Source organism: Drosophila teissieri, chromosome 3L (genome assembly GCF_016746235.2).
Source record: "Drosophila teissieri strain GT53w chromosome 3L, Prin_Dtei_1.1, whole genome shotgun sequence".
Lineage (NCBI taxonomy): Eukaryota > Metazoa > Arthropoda > Insecta > Diptera > Drosophilidae > Drosophila > Drosophila teissieri.
In genome coordinates this window covers 20,314,586-20,331,302 of record NC_053031.1, presented here as the reverse complement: position 1 = coordinate 20,331,302, position 16,717 = coordinate 20,314,586, and the positions used below count along the sequence as shown (strand labels likewise).

General features: G+C 43.7%; 1 protein-coding gene and 1 long non-coding RNA gene across 10 annotated transcripts in view; one reads left to right on the top strand and one right to left on the bottom strand.

Moving 5' to 3' along the window:
- The window catches only part of LOC122618221 (pleckstrin homology domain-containing family G member 5), a 56,504-nt gene that overhangs the window by 27,688 nt on the left and 12,099 nt on the right, over nt 1-16,717 (top strand). Inside the window, exon 1 of one of the 9 annotated variants that reach the window (XM_043794487.1) lies at nt 9,208-9,396. The exons of 3 other annotated variants lie outside the window; for them this stretch is intronic. Coding sequence is in view for 5 of the 6 variants with exons in the window: in XM_043794488.1 (XP_043650423.1) it covers nt 13,768-15,504 (1,737 nt within the window). In the remaining variant the exon portion in view is untranslated. Of the gene's footprint in view, nt 1-9,207; nt 9,397-13,560; nt 15,505-16,717 lie in introns of those variants that run through there. 5 more of the 9 variants (XM_043794488.1, XM_043794489.1, XM_043794486.1 and 2 more) reach the window with 5 other exon arrangements.
- Nucleotides 2,150-4,718, bottom strand: LOC122618223. Its single transcript, XR_006326008.1, has 3 exons — nt 4,077-4,718; nt 3,143-3,995; nt 2,150-2,993 (listed from the first exon to the last, which is right to left on the bottom strand). It is a non-coding gene; the product is annotated as an uncharacterized LOC122618223 (long non-coding RNA).

The window sequence follows — 16,717 nt, the reverse complement described above, 5'->3', positions numbered from 1 at the left end:
CCATGAAATGATTATGCTGTACACATCTAGGCAATAATAAAAGATCTTCGTAAGCTAACACATTGACATCCGAAAGGGGCAGGGGCTTTTGGGTAGCCATGCCTTTCTCCCAGTGTATACGCATACGCTGAACAAGGTGTGCGCCGGTCATATATGTACATCAAAGTGAGGTGCCTGGAATTTGCCATTCATTAGTCCGCAGGTGTCGTTGGCCAGAAGAACGAAGAACCGAACGAAGAAGAACAAGGTGGCTACGTTTGGCTAGGAGCTTGACCGCACCACCTGGAGGGGTGGTTAGTGTGGGTCGGTGGGTGGAGGCTGGTGGTCGGAGGGTATTTGCCGGAAGCGTGGCCTGCTCATAAAAATTGGCAAACAAAGGAAACTTTTCGCCGAAGGACGAGCACGCTACGCAACACAACACGACAGTGCGTGAGCAAATGTGTCGACTGAATGGTCGAGGGCTTTGGGGCAATGTTCGAGGCACGATTTACGTAAATTTTTATTACAATAATAACGGCAGGCGAGAGGCAACGCTCGAAATATACTTAATGAAAGAAACCACAGCGATCGATTTGTGTATTGGCCTGGCCAAAAAGGTGAAAGGGACCGGGAATGGCCGACTGCGGGTAAATGGGTAAGTGGGAAAATGAGGGGAATGCACGACGACGAGCCCTAATGATGACACATCCTGGGGATGGCGGGGCAATAATGGGGGAGGGGAAATGGGGAAAACGTGGCTCCCAGCCAACCAGTGCGAACCAGTTGCCGAGTATTTCCCAAATGACGTAAGAAGTTGCAAAAGGACTGCGCGCCAAACTGGCACGGATCAATAATCGATGTGTAAAAAGTCGGTGACTGTGTTATGGGGAAAAGGACCTCATTAAAATTGCCCTACAGACTTCTTGGTCGCCTGCTAGGAGTAACTTTCTAGCAAAATATTTAAACCCATACACAATCTTGCCAATTTAGTGGCAATTGATTGCCTTAATTCGTTTACATTTACCACTTTGGAGTTACAGTCTGCGAACAAAAAATGGTATTTAAAAATATAAAGGACTTTGACGTCGTCTTCTTGTAGAATCTTTTATTTAGAATCGTTTAAAAATTGGAAACTTTTTTCACTTTAAATGTATTCAACATAATTTCTTCAATATTAATTTGAATACCACTTTCTATCTTATTATTATATTCAAACACACCTTGTTGAATTTTTCCGCTAAACTTACTTCTTATATATTTGTAGGTGCTATGCAAAATACAGAATCGGTTTGAATATTGTTTGAGTTCGGCCAACCGTGACATCTTGTATTTGCACACAGCCTGTAGTATATAGTTTAGCCCACAATATTGCCATTCCAAGTTTTCGGTTCAATAAATGCAGAAAAATGCTTAGCTTTAACCCAGAATTAAACGATTCACTTACTAGGCAAATAAATAACGATACATTCTGAGAACGACCGAGGGCTCCCAATTTTACTTGATTTCCACGTAACGATGGGCCAGATTTGTCTTCCTGGAAATGTTCAACCCTTAGAAGACTCGAAGGAGCACCACACAGGTGCGAATTACACAAATTTATGCTGAAATCATTTGATTTGTGGGCCAGTTGGAGAAACTTTCGGTTCGCACATAATTCATTAAGCCCGCTGTCCCCACTTTTTGGCCCATTTCGGCTGTCAAACCTGGCCCAAACCTAATGTGCCCTAAGCCAGGCCGAGTTTGCGGGCTGTCACATATGTGTGTACGTGTCAAATGTGAATCCAGCTCGCTCAGTTCGTTTAGTTCGGGGACAGCTAATTCCGAGCGATTCGGACTGACTCACCCTGGTCTGGAAAAGTGTGGCTGTCAAACTCGGAGCGCATTGTCCTTTTTCCGTCGTCTCGATTTTTTGGCAGGGGTACATTTTATTTGATCGTTTTCTATTTATTTTTATATCCCATTACCCTGCCAACTACAAAAATAGAAAAATTTTGCTTTGCATTCTGACGTTTAATTGATTTTAAAGAGCTTTTATGACTTTTCTATGAATTCAAGTTACTGTGATTACCTAAAATCATACTATTTCCAAATATATTGATAGAACACAACTTTGAACTGTAGCCAAATCAAAAATAGTCATGGTTCATATTGTGATTATCTTGCTACCCTATAAAGTTCGAATTAATTGTCTTCGCTTCGGATTGATTCCACATTGACATTTTGTTTTCGCAATGTAAGACGAGTATTTAAAAACTTAAACAATTTTAGTTCAAATGCCCTCTAAATGTTGAAATTTTTCCATCTACTCGTCGCTAAGCTGGCAGTATACCAGTTTTTAGTGCCCCTAAAAAAGCTGACAACTTAGCGCTGACGTATCTGGCCCGGATCCGTTTGACTGGCCATCGACATCGGCGGAGGTCCGCAAATTGGTAGGCAACATATTAAAGCTAGCTCCGTACACACGGATGGAAAAATTGACTCAAAAGTGAAACATTTTGCCATCCTGCTCGTCTTCTGGGGCGATGTCATTGCCATTTAGGTGGCAACTGGAGGCGAAATGGCGTTTATGTGTTTGCATGTCAGCCCGTCTTTGTGGGCGGTTGTTGTTGGGTGGTAGGTGGTGCTGGGTGCTGCTGGGTTGTGCTGGCTTACGTTAGTTGTAGGTGGAAATGTGGGCGCAAATGGGCGGTGGGTGTGCCACGGCAAGTTGCATGCTCCACTGACACGGGCGAAAGACATCGGGCAGGCAACAAAGTCCGTGCACGTATCCTTCGAAAATTTGTGTTGATTTGCTTTGCAACAATGTATTAGGCAAACAACTGCAACTACACTCCTTGGGGGCATACACGAACCCACGTCTCTACGTACATTCGTATGCAATGAACTTTCCACTCGGCACGCGGGTGAGCACATACACCTCTGGTCAAGATTGTAGCAGGGCTGTGCTAGTTGCAAGACTCCATTCGAGTGCGGAATCTGTGCCAACGGGAAGTTTATCCTGATTCGGCCACCTCCTTATTAGGGAAAACTATTGTCAAAAAATGTTAGTCTCTACAAAAATATTTAATTATGTGTATGTGTACCACTTTTGATTTTACGCTAACGTAGCTTTCTTTTTTGTTTATGCTTATAAATTGAATAGATTGCGTTTTATTATGCTTACCCCAAATGTGCACAAGTGGCTGGGCAGGACATGCTTCTGTTCTGGAAATTGGTTTTCACAGAGCCCTTAAAGATGGAATATTGGGGTGTCTCACGTTTGCTACACATATTTCCAATGCTTAACTAAATCTTTAAATCATAGCAATTCATAGCAGTAAAGCGTCGTTCATTAGGCCATGCAATCAATTTTTTGTAATTGTTTAAACACAAAACAAAAAAATAATCAGCCTCTACTGTGTGTGGCAAACTGTGATGACCACGAAAACAAAAAATTAAAACAGCAAATATTTGAAAATAAACATTCCCCTCGTTTGTCATAGAGCTTTTCACAATCAATCCTTATTTGTTCTCTGTGAGTCCGTAATTATCCTTGCGTGCGTTTGTGCCGTGCTTTAGTGCCCGTAAAATCTGTTTGCTCGAAAGCAATGCATCCCACACGGAACACTCCGCATCCTAGTTGGCGTTGAGCTGGCGAAACAATCGAAACCGTCGTGGTTGCGTCCTTATCTACGCTCCTCCTTTCCGCTGTCCAGGTCTAGGAGCGCAGGACTCCGGCCCGTCCTTGACGCTTATCAAACGCCAATCAAAATGGTGCACGCGGGGAAAGCGAGCGAGGATGTCGAGAGCGGCAGATGCCACGTGTCTGGCTATTTAGCATGGAAATTCGCTGAATGGTGGCGGGTCTAACCGGGACACAATGCGACCGAGGGTCTGCAGTGCACTTGAAGAAATATCTCCTTTATTGCCGTCTAGAGAGTAATACTTCACAAAAATGATAGGTTGTCTCCGCCTGCTGCTTGTAATCAAAGAATGCCATACATATCCAACTCAACTTGATAAGAAGGAATGCCGTGCTATTGAACGAACAAAACACAAACCAAATATACTCGAACCTACATTTATAATAGCCGATATCGCAGTACGAAAATCCTTACCTTTGCGTTCGATCAATTCGAGTGCGAGACATTTCAGTTTAATAGTCCATCCTATTTATTTCTGTGTGGAAATTACATAAAGGCTTCAAGGTAACCGACGGACTCGGAACACAGAACACGCAAACGGAGCATTTAAATCGATTTCGACGGGAGCGGCGGCATTGGGGAGTCCGCCGGAGTAGCTTGTTTATAGCTCCTGCAAATTTATCTGACTGTTTTGCCGTTATTTATGGACACCCCCCTACCCGGACTGGACCCCTCCACAACCCAATCCGCGTTCCATTCTGGTCGACGTTCTCCACCGCCGTGTGTCTGTGGGTTCTCAATAATGGCCCTTGCAATGGGGTTAAAGCCGCTCTAAAGTGGGTCCATTCAATTTGCAAATTTGAGCACTTCGGAGTGGCCCAGTTGGGGCCACACTGTGCCGGATATGTGGTATGTCCCAAAAGACTTCTCACTAAATCAAACATGAAATCATACCGAACTGGCATATTTAGGGCGGCCAACTAATTACGACTTGTTTAATCTGGCATTTAAAACTCCTTTAGAAGAACACACAATTTTATGCAATCTAAATTTTACGTCACTCGAATGTGAAACTCGTATTGAATTGCCTCTTTTGGTGCCAATGCATTGGCCAAATGGGAACACATTTTACGAGAATTTCTTTGGTTTGGTCTGCCAAACATAAGTTTGCAAAACATAAATTTAATTTAATCTAAAATATGTTTATTGCAATGGGACAATCTGTTTATGGCGCATTAGTATGAAAATATTGTTTGCCGTTAACCATAAATATTTACTCGTTGAATAAAAGGATATACTAGATTCGTTGAAAAGTGTGTAACAGGTAAAAGGCCGCGTTTCTTGATCAGGATTTTGATTTACTATTTTTATACCCGTTACTCGTAGAGTAAAAGGGTATACTAGATTCGTTGAAAAGTATGTAACAGGCAGAAGGAAGCGATTCCGACCATATAAAGTATATATATTCTTGATCAGAATCAATAGCCGAGTGGATCTGACCATGTCCGTCTGTCCGTCCGTCTGTCTGTCCGTCTGTCTGTCCGTCCGTATGAACGTCGAGATCTCAGAAACTATTAAAGCTAGAAATTTGAGAATAAGCATACAGACTCCAGAGACATAAACGCAGCGCAAGTTTGTCGATTCATGTTGCCACGCCCCCTCTAACGCCCACAAACCGCCCAAAACTGCCGCGCCCACACTTTTGAAAAATGTTTTGATATTTTTTCATTTTTGTATTAGTCTTGTAAATTTCTATCGATTTGCCAAAAAACTTTTTGCCACGCCCACTCTAACGCCCACAAACCGCCCAAAACTGCCACGCCCACACTTTTGAAAAATGTTTTAATATTTTTTCATTTTTGTATTAGTCTTGTAAATTTTTATCGATTTGCTAAAAAACTTTTTGCCACGCCCACTCTAACGCCCACAAACCGTCAAAAACTGTCCGTGATGAAGACTCTTCTTCACACTTCCACTAGCTGAGTAACGGGTATCAGATAGTCGGGGAACTCGACTATAGCGTTCTCTCTTGTTTTCTTATTCTATTGATACGTTAAAAATATTGCAGAACTTTCTCATTCGCACTCCCAGGAACTGAAGCTGAGTAACGGGTATCTGATAGTCGAGGAACTCGACTTTAGCGTTCTCACTTGTTAATACTCAAAACCGTTGAAAACGGGGAGTGAGCATAAAATATATTTCATATATTTATTATATATTTTATGAAATAAATTGAAACTTTTGTGAGTTGGTGGAACAAAAAGTTATTTATTAGAAATTGGTGCTTAAAGGCTCGTTCATTAAGCTATGCAAACAAAACCAACAAATTGGAAACCAATCATTTCCCTTCTCAACCTTAATTGACAGACCTCTTCAGCTAGTGAAATTATGTTTGCTGGGTTGTCACCGTTCGGTCGGCACCCGTCCAAAATCGAAAATCCAAAATCGAAAAACCCGACATGTGGGACTCATTCAATTGCCAAACGATTATCTCCGGCCTCATCAAAGACATCCGCAGATCGCCCTGACTTCCAACTAGAAAACCAGAGAAGTCGATGCGAAATGCCTGCAAATGAGCGGCGTTTGTCTGCGGTCGTCTGCGGATGCGGGTCCTGAAATCCTAGAGTCCTGGAGTCCTGGACTCTGGCTCTGTTCGGAACCCTCGGACATTAGTATGCCGCCGGTTGGATCCAATCTGTGTTCTTTGGCGATGGGCCCACACTTCCGTTGGTGGTGTGCACTCGACTGGATTTATCGACAGGGGCGCAGACGACACAGCCTTTGCCGGAGGACACCGCAAACTATTTCAGGTGCCTAATCGCATTCTGCCCAAAAACAATTCACTTTCGACGAGTGGGGCCCAGTGTCCCAAAACAAAAAAAAAAGCAGAGAAAAACGGTCCGGAAAACTGCACCACAACAAGAAAAAAATGGGCAACTGGCTGGCAAACTGGCAACAAACTGCCGCATTGTCATTGAAATTGTTGGCCGACTTTTGTCCCTCGGTGTTCTTTGTAGTTTGCCCCTATCGCAAGGCTTGGATTTTTGGATTTGGCTTTCAACGATTCGATTTTCCCAATTTTTCATACGAGCTACTAAGAACATATCGAGCTTTATAGAACTTTTCACACAGGATAACGAAACACCAAAATTGTCAAGAATGTAGCTAAATAAGTTTCAGTCAGCACTGATAATTTTAATTGTAGTCCGAATCAATAACACTGAATGGTAATTATAAACTTTAAGATTCACAGCATTTTGTGAAAATTCCCATTCTTTGAGCAATAGCTTTGCCAAGTGAAAATTCTTTGAGGAATAAAATAGGCTCTTAAACGGAGTTTACCATAAATATGAATTTTGTCAGTATGTTCATGCTTATAAATATTTATTTGTGGTTTTAAAGTGAATTTGTTCCAAACATGATATATTGAATTTGGTTTATCCTTACGCTTTTAAGAACCAGGTATTCCTAATTCGAATCAGTCGACTGCGGGGTCTGTGCCAGATTTTTGTTATATTCCCTGAGCTTTTTGCTTGGCGCCTGCCTGTCATCAGAGGCTCTTTCATCCACAGTCCGCAGCCCTTCCGCCGTCCTGACTGCCACGCCCCCACTGCTATTGTTTGAGGCACATCGGGAACTATAAATCAACAAATTTGACAGCAGAATGTGCAAAGTGGTAAACAAAAAGCGACTTCGGAAGCGGTTGCAAGCCAAGGACAAAGGCAGAGTGTCTGTGGGATTGCACTGGGGAATCGAGGACTTGTGGCTTGCTAGTCTCTCCTGTCAGAGTCCTGCCATCTAGATGTCTGAATATCTGGCTGTTGATGGTGGTCGTGATGCTGTTCCTCCGCCTGCTGGGGATGGCCATTATTGGTAGTAATCAAGCGTGATTAATTGAATTAAAATTGAATTTTTGGTTCGCATGGGATGCGTTGTTTGGGATTTGTAAAAAGTATGGATGCTGATCCATATGAGTTTTGCCTTTCCATTCATCGAACACTAAACTTCAGCACCTGGCTAATAAGAATAACCCCTTGGGGCTGACGTTCAGTAATGTAAGCAGACAACTCGAGCGTATGCTCTTTTGGGGAATAAGTACACAAGGATTCTTACATACATAACACCTTTTCAGTCTAATCTATATACATTATATTTAATATTAGAACGGGGTTGTAATCTAAATATATTTAAAATACAACGCATCAAAGCCCAATCAATTTAAATGATTCTAATGTAGGCGAAATGCTTGCATTATACAGTTTTAGGAATACATAATTATTAGTTGACTAGGTGCGGATTTAGTCCCTTTAGTTTATTAAATATTAATAAATGCTGCTGCACATTTTTCTACAGAACCCCCCACTTCTCCGGTGTACCACATAAAATTGTATTTTTGTAAGCTTGGTTTCTGAACCTAAAAGCTGCGTTATCCTTCCCAGCTCCTATGAATTTTATAAAAATTGCTGCGGCAGCTGTCCTGAATTGCCGTTGCTACTTGTACCTTGTCCGTGGAATGAGTAATCTTAGTCTACGGAATACACGCAAAGCCAAGTAGCCCGTAATTGTGTTGTGGTTTCTCCGGGTCTTCGTGATTACTCTTTTGACTTTATTGTTACCCAAAAGAACACGATATGTTGGTCAGGAGTCAAACTGAACCCAGCGTCGGGAGATAACTTTTAAGTTGGTATAATTTAATTTAATCTCAGTGAGTTTGCAGGAAATTAATTGAATTTCATATAAATATGTTGAGCTTGTTTAAGATCGACCTGTGAACGTGTTTCATAACAAGTAAAATTACAGCCATTAAAAGACTTGTAATGTTTTCGTGAAATGTTACTATGTAACTAAAATTAGCTTAGCATTGTTTAGGATAAATAAATTTTAGTTTTCAATTTACTTTAAAGAGGATTTTTACTTTTTTTATTTGTATTTAATGGCAACCATATTAAAAATTCAGAGGACTAGGAGAAAAGTTTTACAAACCTCAAATGCTCAGTAAGAAAAGCAATTGGTAGACTCAATAAGAAACTATTTATCAACTCAAATTTCAACCGCATAACCAGCGAAAGTTTTTATTTTTGTTGGAGCTACAGGGTTCGATTCCACAATATGAAATATGACACGTTGTGCAAACTTTTCAAGCTATATATAGAAGTAACGACTCATCACTAACCTCTTGTCTGTACTCTGTCTTTTTCAAGGTAACGACTCGAATCCAGATGATATATTGCAACGATGCCTCTCGTGCAGGCGCATTAAGTTCGCTTATTGCCGGCAATAAACTCATTTACGTACTCGACCCGGCGTACTCGAGCACCTTGCTCCTTGTGGCAGGAGTCACCTCGGTCGCGGACCTGGGGAGGAGTACGGGCTCCTTCTCGTCGTCAGGTGCAGAAACAAACACGGATACGGATAAGAGCACAGCTACAGATACAGATACAGATACGGTTAAAGAAAGGGATAGGGATAGGGATAGGGAAAGAGATACGAATACGGATACTGTGCCCAAGTACTTTACGCGAGTGTTTAGGTGTGTGGGCTGAGCTAAGCAACCGAGCAGGAGACAAACAACCAACAGCAAAGGAAGAAACAAACAAACAGGCAAACAAACAAACCAACCGAGAGGCAAACAAATTGCTAAAATAAATGTACGGCGGGGGCCAGAAGAAACAGCAGCAACAAAGACCCAACAAAAGGAAGAGGACTCGAAAAAGAAAAAAACAAAAATCGGCATCGAAATCGGAATCACAATCAGAATCAGAATCGCAGAGGTCCCATTAATGAACCAACCCAGGTGAGTAGGTGGCGCTGACAATAATCGAGGAGCGGGTGCACCGAGAGAAAAATGGCAATTCTTCACAGTTACATTTTTAGTTTCGTCTTAAAAAAAGCTTTTTCTCGGTAAAAACTAAAGGGTTGAAATAAATTAGGTAACAAAGTGCAGGAGATAGTTAAATTTCAATATTTTAGGTACTCAGAAAGAATTGCATTTCCTTCAGTTAAATAATACTCATAAGTGCAGATATCATTGTATTAAAAGATTGCGAATATATCGAAAGAGTATTTAAACAACCCCTTCAATTGCTTTTGTAAAACAATTAAGCTAAGATTCGAAAAACTAAAAAAGATCTAATTTTATTTTTCTCCGTTGAATGCTGAATCCCCTGATAGCGGAATGATGGATGGGCATTGTTTCACTTTTTCGTGGCTTTGAGTTGTGTTTTTATTGCGATTTTGCACTTTGCACTCTGACCCGTTTTGTTAAGACAAAACCCAAGGCGAAAGTTGCGCTATCCTCTTTACATAAATCACTGGCTGGCTCTCTGATAACTTTAAAAATCAATTTGGGCCCAATGTGTCGCCGGCATCAAAGATTAAACTTTGCCACTGACACGGGCCCCTCGATTCAGCCGGATTCAGCTACCTCAGTTTGCGAGGGACCTCGATTCGCTCTGGTTGGCTTGAATTTGGTTTGAGTTTGGTTTCGGGGTTGCGTGTGGGCTGGGTTTGAGTTCGGGTCTGGCTTGGTTTATCGATCAAACTCCGGCTGCAAGTTGGCCAGGTGGGCTCAGCCGTCGGATGCGGTTCATCCCCCTCGTTTTCCTCCTCCGCATTCCCATACCCATACCCATACCCGCCGTCGAACTCGGAAACTTTGCTGCGCCTTTTGATTGCTCAGCAAAATGTTACATTACCACAGCCACATAAAAGCAGGCATCGTAATAATGTGCCCCTTCAGCCAGGGGCATAATTCCAACTCATTCCAAGTTCGCTCGGCGGTGGTCTGAATACAGTCCTTATTCCGTAGACTGGACATTTCCTGTTCCTAACATTTTTTTTTATATGACTTGTGTATAAATGTATGTATTTTCTTTGATTACTATTTAATTGCTTTTAATGAACTAGAATACACTAATTTTATTTTTTACAAACAATTTGGATTCGATTTTGAAAACCTATCTTAGAAGGAAATCTACTAAACTATCTTTCAAATATCTGCAATAATTACATTTTTATGTGGAAACAGTATAAGGAGTTAATAGTTAATTCCATTCACAACATCACAACATAACTTTCTCAGTTTATGGAAGCTGTCCTGTACTTGAGGTGTTGAACCAGGCCAATTGGAACTTCATCGGTGGCTGGTCAGCGGCTCGAGTAAATCGAGGCGTGGCCCAAGGGCACAATTCGCGCATAAATCGCTCTTGAAGTGAAAAGATGCTCCTCCGGTGTCCTGGGGATAGTGGTTGTGTTATTTTAGCGGACTCTCGGACTCCATCACACTGCCACTGCCACTGCCACGCCAATTTGTATGTGGTTCACGTCGTCCGATGAAGCTTTCTTCGGATATGGATGTCTGGCATCTGGGGTCTGAGTTCTCAGTGCTGAGCTCTGGTTACTGGGCTCTTTTAGCCTGGGACTCATGGGTTCTGGGTCCTGGGCTCTGAGCTCTGGGGTTCTGGGGGTACTGCAAATGGCACGGGCTGGTTCTTATGCTGATGACATCATAACAATAAAAATTAAATTGTTGCTGCTCTGACAGGCAGCGGAAATGACGGCGCTTCGCGGCTAGTTGTTGTTTGTGGCGTGGTGGCGGACGGATTTTGTTGCTGCACTGAAATTGAAAAGCGCCTCGAACCCACTAGCGACCTAAAAAACCCCCTTCCCACCCATTTCGACCCCACCTTCCCGCCTCCTGGAGTGGGGTCTTGAATATAAAATTTTATCGCAAGACACACATTTAATTTAATTTAATGAGAGGCGAACAACATGCTCGCTTATCTTTAAACGTTCTGCGATTTGCCCTTCCGTGATACAACGTTGTGTTTTTTGAACCCACTTCAGGGAGTTGTCGTCCTCGTCCTGGCGGAATATTTAAATTGGTTTAGGAGGTGGCGGCAATTATGCAGGGTTGTTGCTGGTTCCTCGGCTGGTTTATTCCTTTTCTATTACCAAAGGCTGGGAGTTATCACCCAGAAGTGTAGATAAAGACCATTTAGAAGGGGGTGAGAAATATTTAAAATTCTAATACCTATTCTTTTTGCTTGTGCTTCAAATTGCAAAGGGTTTCGTCTATGTATTTTTTTAAGCATATTCAGTGGCTTATATAATGAGTGCCACGGAGGTAAAGTGGTTATTTTATTGCTCGTATTAAAAGCAGTATATTATAATATACTATTCATTGAGCACATCTCAGATAACGCTTGCTTGTCTTACTTACGATGTAAAATTTTTAATCTGTGTGCCAAAGGCCGCTTTAAACCAGGCCACTTCCAATGGCGAATTCCCAGACCCAATCTCTAGCCTTGTGTAGGTGGAATCACATCGTGTCACTGTTTTTGCTCGACCTTTTGTGCGGATCCTTTGGTTTTGCAGTAATGTGATTAGGAGGCGTTATTCCCAGGACCCGGGGGAACATGTCTGTCGATTAGGCAACGTGTTAAGAACACTTAATTGAAAATAACTTGCCATATGCCCCCCACTCCGAGGCAGCCTGTAATCCCTGTCCACAGAGGGCGACTCCTCAGCCCCCTCCTTTTTGCCCCTTGAGCTGTCAGCACCCCGATGTGTGTGTGACATGAAAGATGGTTGGCTTTATTAAGGACCCGTCTGGGTGAACTGCCTGGCCCAGCTTAATTATACATTATTTTGGCCTAAACACAGGCAAACACACCGGTCGGTTATATCCTCCGGCTGGCCGAGCGACTCCATATACGAATATACATGGATGGCTGGTTAAGCCCACTTGGAGGGCCCGAGGATTTGGGGGCATCGTGTGCGTTGCGTGCTTGAGGGGCGTCCAGGCGTGTGCAATGATTTATTTGCAACAGCCAGGGGCAACTTGGCTGTCAACTCTCGTGCGGCGGCTCCCTCCGCAAACGCACTTTGTATGTTTATTTACTGTTGTATTTATGTGCAAATAATATTAATAACAATAAAGTTTTCTGGCCCGTTTTATGAGAAAGTTCGCTTGCCCACCATCCTTTCTCGTCCTTCCTTAAACCAAAAAAAGGGAGAAAAAAGGTAAATCAGTAAAATAGGCGCAGGAATTGTTTATCGTTGTTTTGGCAAAGGGTCTTCTGGCTCAAAGGAAAAAATCTTAAAGTTATGTTGCGAATACAAATGTACGATTATGGCGAGAGTCCAGAACGTGACAGAGCAGCAGAAACATCAATAAACTGGATAAAATTGAAGGGAGATCGAAAACAAACGACAAACGGAAAAACGCATTTGTAAATCCTTAATATTTATATTGTTAATAGGCACCGATTTAAACATTTTCTGAGTGTCCTTAGATTAGGACTTTTAACAACACTAATTAAGTATTCCAATGAAACTGCATCACCATTGAGCGTTGACTCGCCAAATTGGTTTCGATTCGGGCTGATTAATTCAGTTTTGCCAATCGGTTGACAGCAAAATATGCACATTGATTAAACTTTTCGTATTTTCCATCGATTGCCAATCGCTTTTCATCCGCATCCGCATTCGCATCCAAGATAAGGAAAATTATGTGAAAAACCCCGGGGGCAAGCTCGCCGTCTCATTTGAAATGCTAACACGTTTTCCCAATTTCCATAACAACCGAAAACTTTAAAGGTTGCATACACAAATCGAAGGGCGAAAAATAGCAATAACGTTGGAGGATTATGAATGAATGGATTATCCTAAATTGATTTGCTCTGAAAGTGCTTATTTGCATTACTCGTTTTAGGGTTGCTTCTGAAAGAGGTTGGTTTTCAAAAATATTTAAAATGCTAACCAACTGGTTACTTAGTCCTCTAATTGCTAGTACATATGACAAAGGACGCATATAGACATATGTAGAGTTTTCTGTACACACACTCCTCGATCGATATCAGAGTTGTCTATGCAAAATGTGAGAAAACTAACCATTTCCGATCCTTTTCTTTAATTTCAGCAAGCCAACAAAAGCTAGAATAATAGAATAAGCAATACTTATTACGAACTCGCTTTAAACGCACCTAGTGTTAGTCAAACTAAGAAGGAAACACATATCGATGTGTATCTTGGGGAAATCAACGCTTCATAAATTAACGAACTAGTGAATAACAAACCACGGACCAGCTAATTTAAAGACCACCCGTTGGGGTGAACCACCGAATCGGAGAAGGATCAACCACCACGGCGAAGGGCGGCCGTAATGGGTGGTGGCTTTGCGGCGCCACCGATCACACTAGCCAGCAACCAGCGCCCAGTGGCTTTGGACCAGGTCGAGATCCCCATTCCGGCGACGGATATGCACGAGAAACTCCTGGAGAAGCACGAGAAGGAAGACAAGACTGAGAGGACCAATCTGCTGGGCAGGTCCAAGGACAAACCGCCCAAGGACAAGCCGCCCAAGCAGTCGAAGTTCGCGGAGCGCTTGCGGCGCTCCTTCCGCCGCGGCGATCATCGATCCTTGGAGATCAAACGACAGGAACCGACTTCGGAGGAACTGAAGGCTAAGAGTCGGGCCACTCCACCGCCTCCGAGTACTCTGCGCCCAGACAACAATAACCGGCTTCCATTTGCCCTTAGCCACTTAAATTTGCCCGGTCTGGGGTTGGGAGTGGGCGTGGGTGTTGGTGGACACATCAACCCCGCCCTGCTGCTGGACAGTCCGGACGAGTGCACGCCGCCGGAGTACGCCTATCAGCACCTGAGCAGCGTTGCCACCACCAATTCGAGCACTTCCTTGGAGAGCAGTTGCGAATTGGGCGAGCTAAGTGGCTCCCAGAATAGCGTCTACTACTGGGCCTCCATGGGTGGCGAGGTGAGCACATCTGCGGGGGCAGCTGGAGCCGATGGAACAGGAGGAACTGTAGAAGGAACAGGTGCAGATGCAGTGCCCATCGAAAGCCCAGATAGACGTCGTCTCGAAACGCAAAATAGCAGTCGAAGCGATCAGCAGCCCATCACCATAAATGCTTCCTCTGCCCCTGGGAACAGCAGTAGGAGCTGCAGCTTGACCAGTGAAAGCAGCTCCATCCGGTTGACCAGGCTGCAGAACTTCCTCTTTAAGAGCAGCAACGAGAGCTCTAGGAGCTGCCAGGGTCACTCGAACGAGGGATTCACGGTGTCCTCGCACAACTCCTCCTCCGGGGAGTGGGAGCAACTGGGAGCCTATCTCTCCAGCAGCAGTGGCGTGGGTGGCCACGACTTCCAGGGCGGTTCCTTTCCCGAGGAGAGCACGCCCGATGAGACGGATGGCACGCTGCCGGTGGAGACCAGTAGCAGTGGCGGCGGCGGTGGCTACTATCAATACACCCTGACGTCACCCAACAATCCCTTTCTGCCAGAGATCACGGCGCGAACCTATCACAGCACCTACAGCGAGGATGGGGCCTTGGAGGGTGGTGAGTCCACGACGGATGATCTGCAGCTGGACGGGAAGTATGGCTGTGGACCGGGGGCGGGCAGTAGGTCCGCCCAGCTGCCAACGCCATCCTACAGTCGAGCAGGATCGCAGGAGTCGACGCACAGCGAGGGAGGGGGGCCGCCTGGACCCACGCCCAGTCCTGCTTCCAGTTCCTCCTCCACGCCAGGTCGGCATCGAAGGAAGCTGTTCAGCCTGAACTCACCCACCCGGCTGCTCCACCACCAGCAGCAGCAGGCCCCACCGAGTGGAGCCACCTCTGCGTCGCCTCCATCCGGCGGAAGTAGCAATGACGGAGGCGGCGGTGCATCCAATGCGGGCAAGTTTAACTCGGCCAGTCTGGTGCGGAGTTTGAATCCGTTCCTGCCCAGCGTCTCGTCGCCGAAGAAGGCGCCGCACAAACAATCGGCGGTGACCTCGCCCGGCTCCTTGACCCCTGACCTTAGCACAAAACGCGAGGAGTTCCTCCGGGCCACTATGAAGATCTGCTTGGTCGTCTCGCCGCCCAACAGCAAGCTGCAGGTGAGTCCTGAAATTACCTCTGGATTATATGGTGATCAGGAGCAGGCGGTGGTCATCAAATTATGCGCGGGCCTAATCAAATGTTTACTGTTTACTTAGCGAAATGAGAATAAACATATTTCCACTCTTATGTACGCTCGTATTTTTGTTTTATTTCCCTCTGTTTTTCGCTTCGCTTCGTTTTCCTGTTTTCCTGTTTGCACTTTAAGTTTGGGTATTTAATTACACCATTACTCGTGAGCAACAGCAAAAGTATATTTACAGCCATTACGTCACCAGGGGTCCATAAGCCAATCATCCCCAAAGATCCTTTAGCACCTATCAATTATTTAACGCACTCTCAAGCATGTTATTAAATCGTCGTTTTTATTACATCAAGCCTGGTTCGTCATTTCAGTAACATAAACAACATTTAAAAAAATATTATATTTTAAAAACACTATTGTTTGGGGACAATTAAAACAATACAGGGCAAATTAACCTAGAGGAAACTGATTACAAAACTTTGTTAATATGTATCATTTATAACTTAGTGTGAAAAGTGCGTTAATAGAGTTACTATTTGCATTTAAGAGACTGCACGTTTAATATTTTAATTTGCAGTCATTTAACATATAAAAGATACATGAGATTATGTTATTAGCTAAATTATTCCTGAACGAGTGCTTGTAAAGTGGCGCATAAATTCAGTTTGGCAATGGATTTAATGCCTCAATGGAATGGTCATAACGACTGTGGCCTCCACGGATTTCATAAATATTTTAACAGACATATTACGTACATTGCGTATACGCAGTGTGATTGTAAAGAAGCCAAATGTGCGTGCTCATGTGCGCGGGGGAATTCATTTCATCCATTTGTCGCCGGAAGATATTTAGAGGCATTAGCGCCAGTGCAGCCAAGCAATAAATTGCATCAGCGATTTCGCCATCCTCCTTTTAGAAGTTCCAATGCTGGATGAAATCCCCTTGAAAGCCTCAGCAAAACGCTGTGAAAATTATGCTTCTTTTCTCAGGGAAATGCCTTGTTTTGTAGGCAGAAAGTGGATTCGCCATCTGATTATCATCATTCCACCACAGATTCTGGCAAATATTTTTGTAGGAATTGGCATCCATGGCCAGCTCCTATTCATCTAAATATGCCACTCCTCATTTGTAATCATAATCTGTACGTTTATTACCAAATCTAATCCTATTAGTGGCAGCTTTCCTCA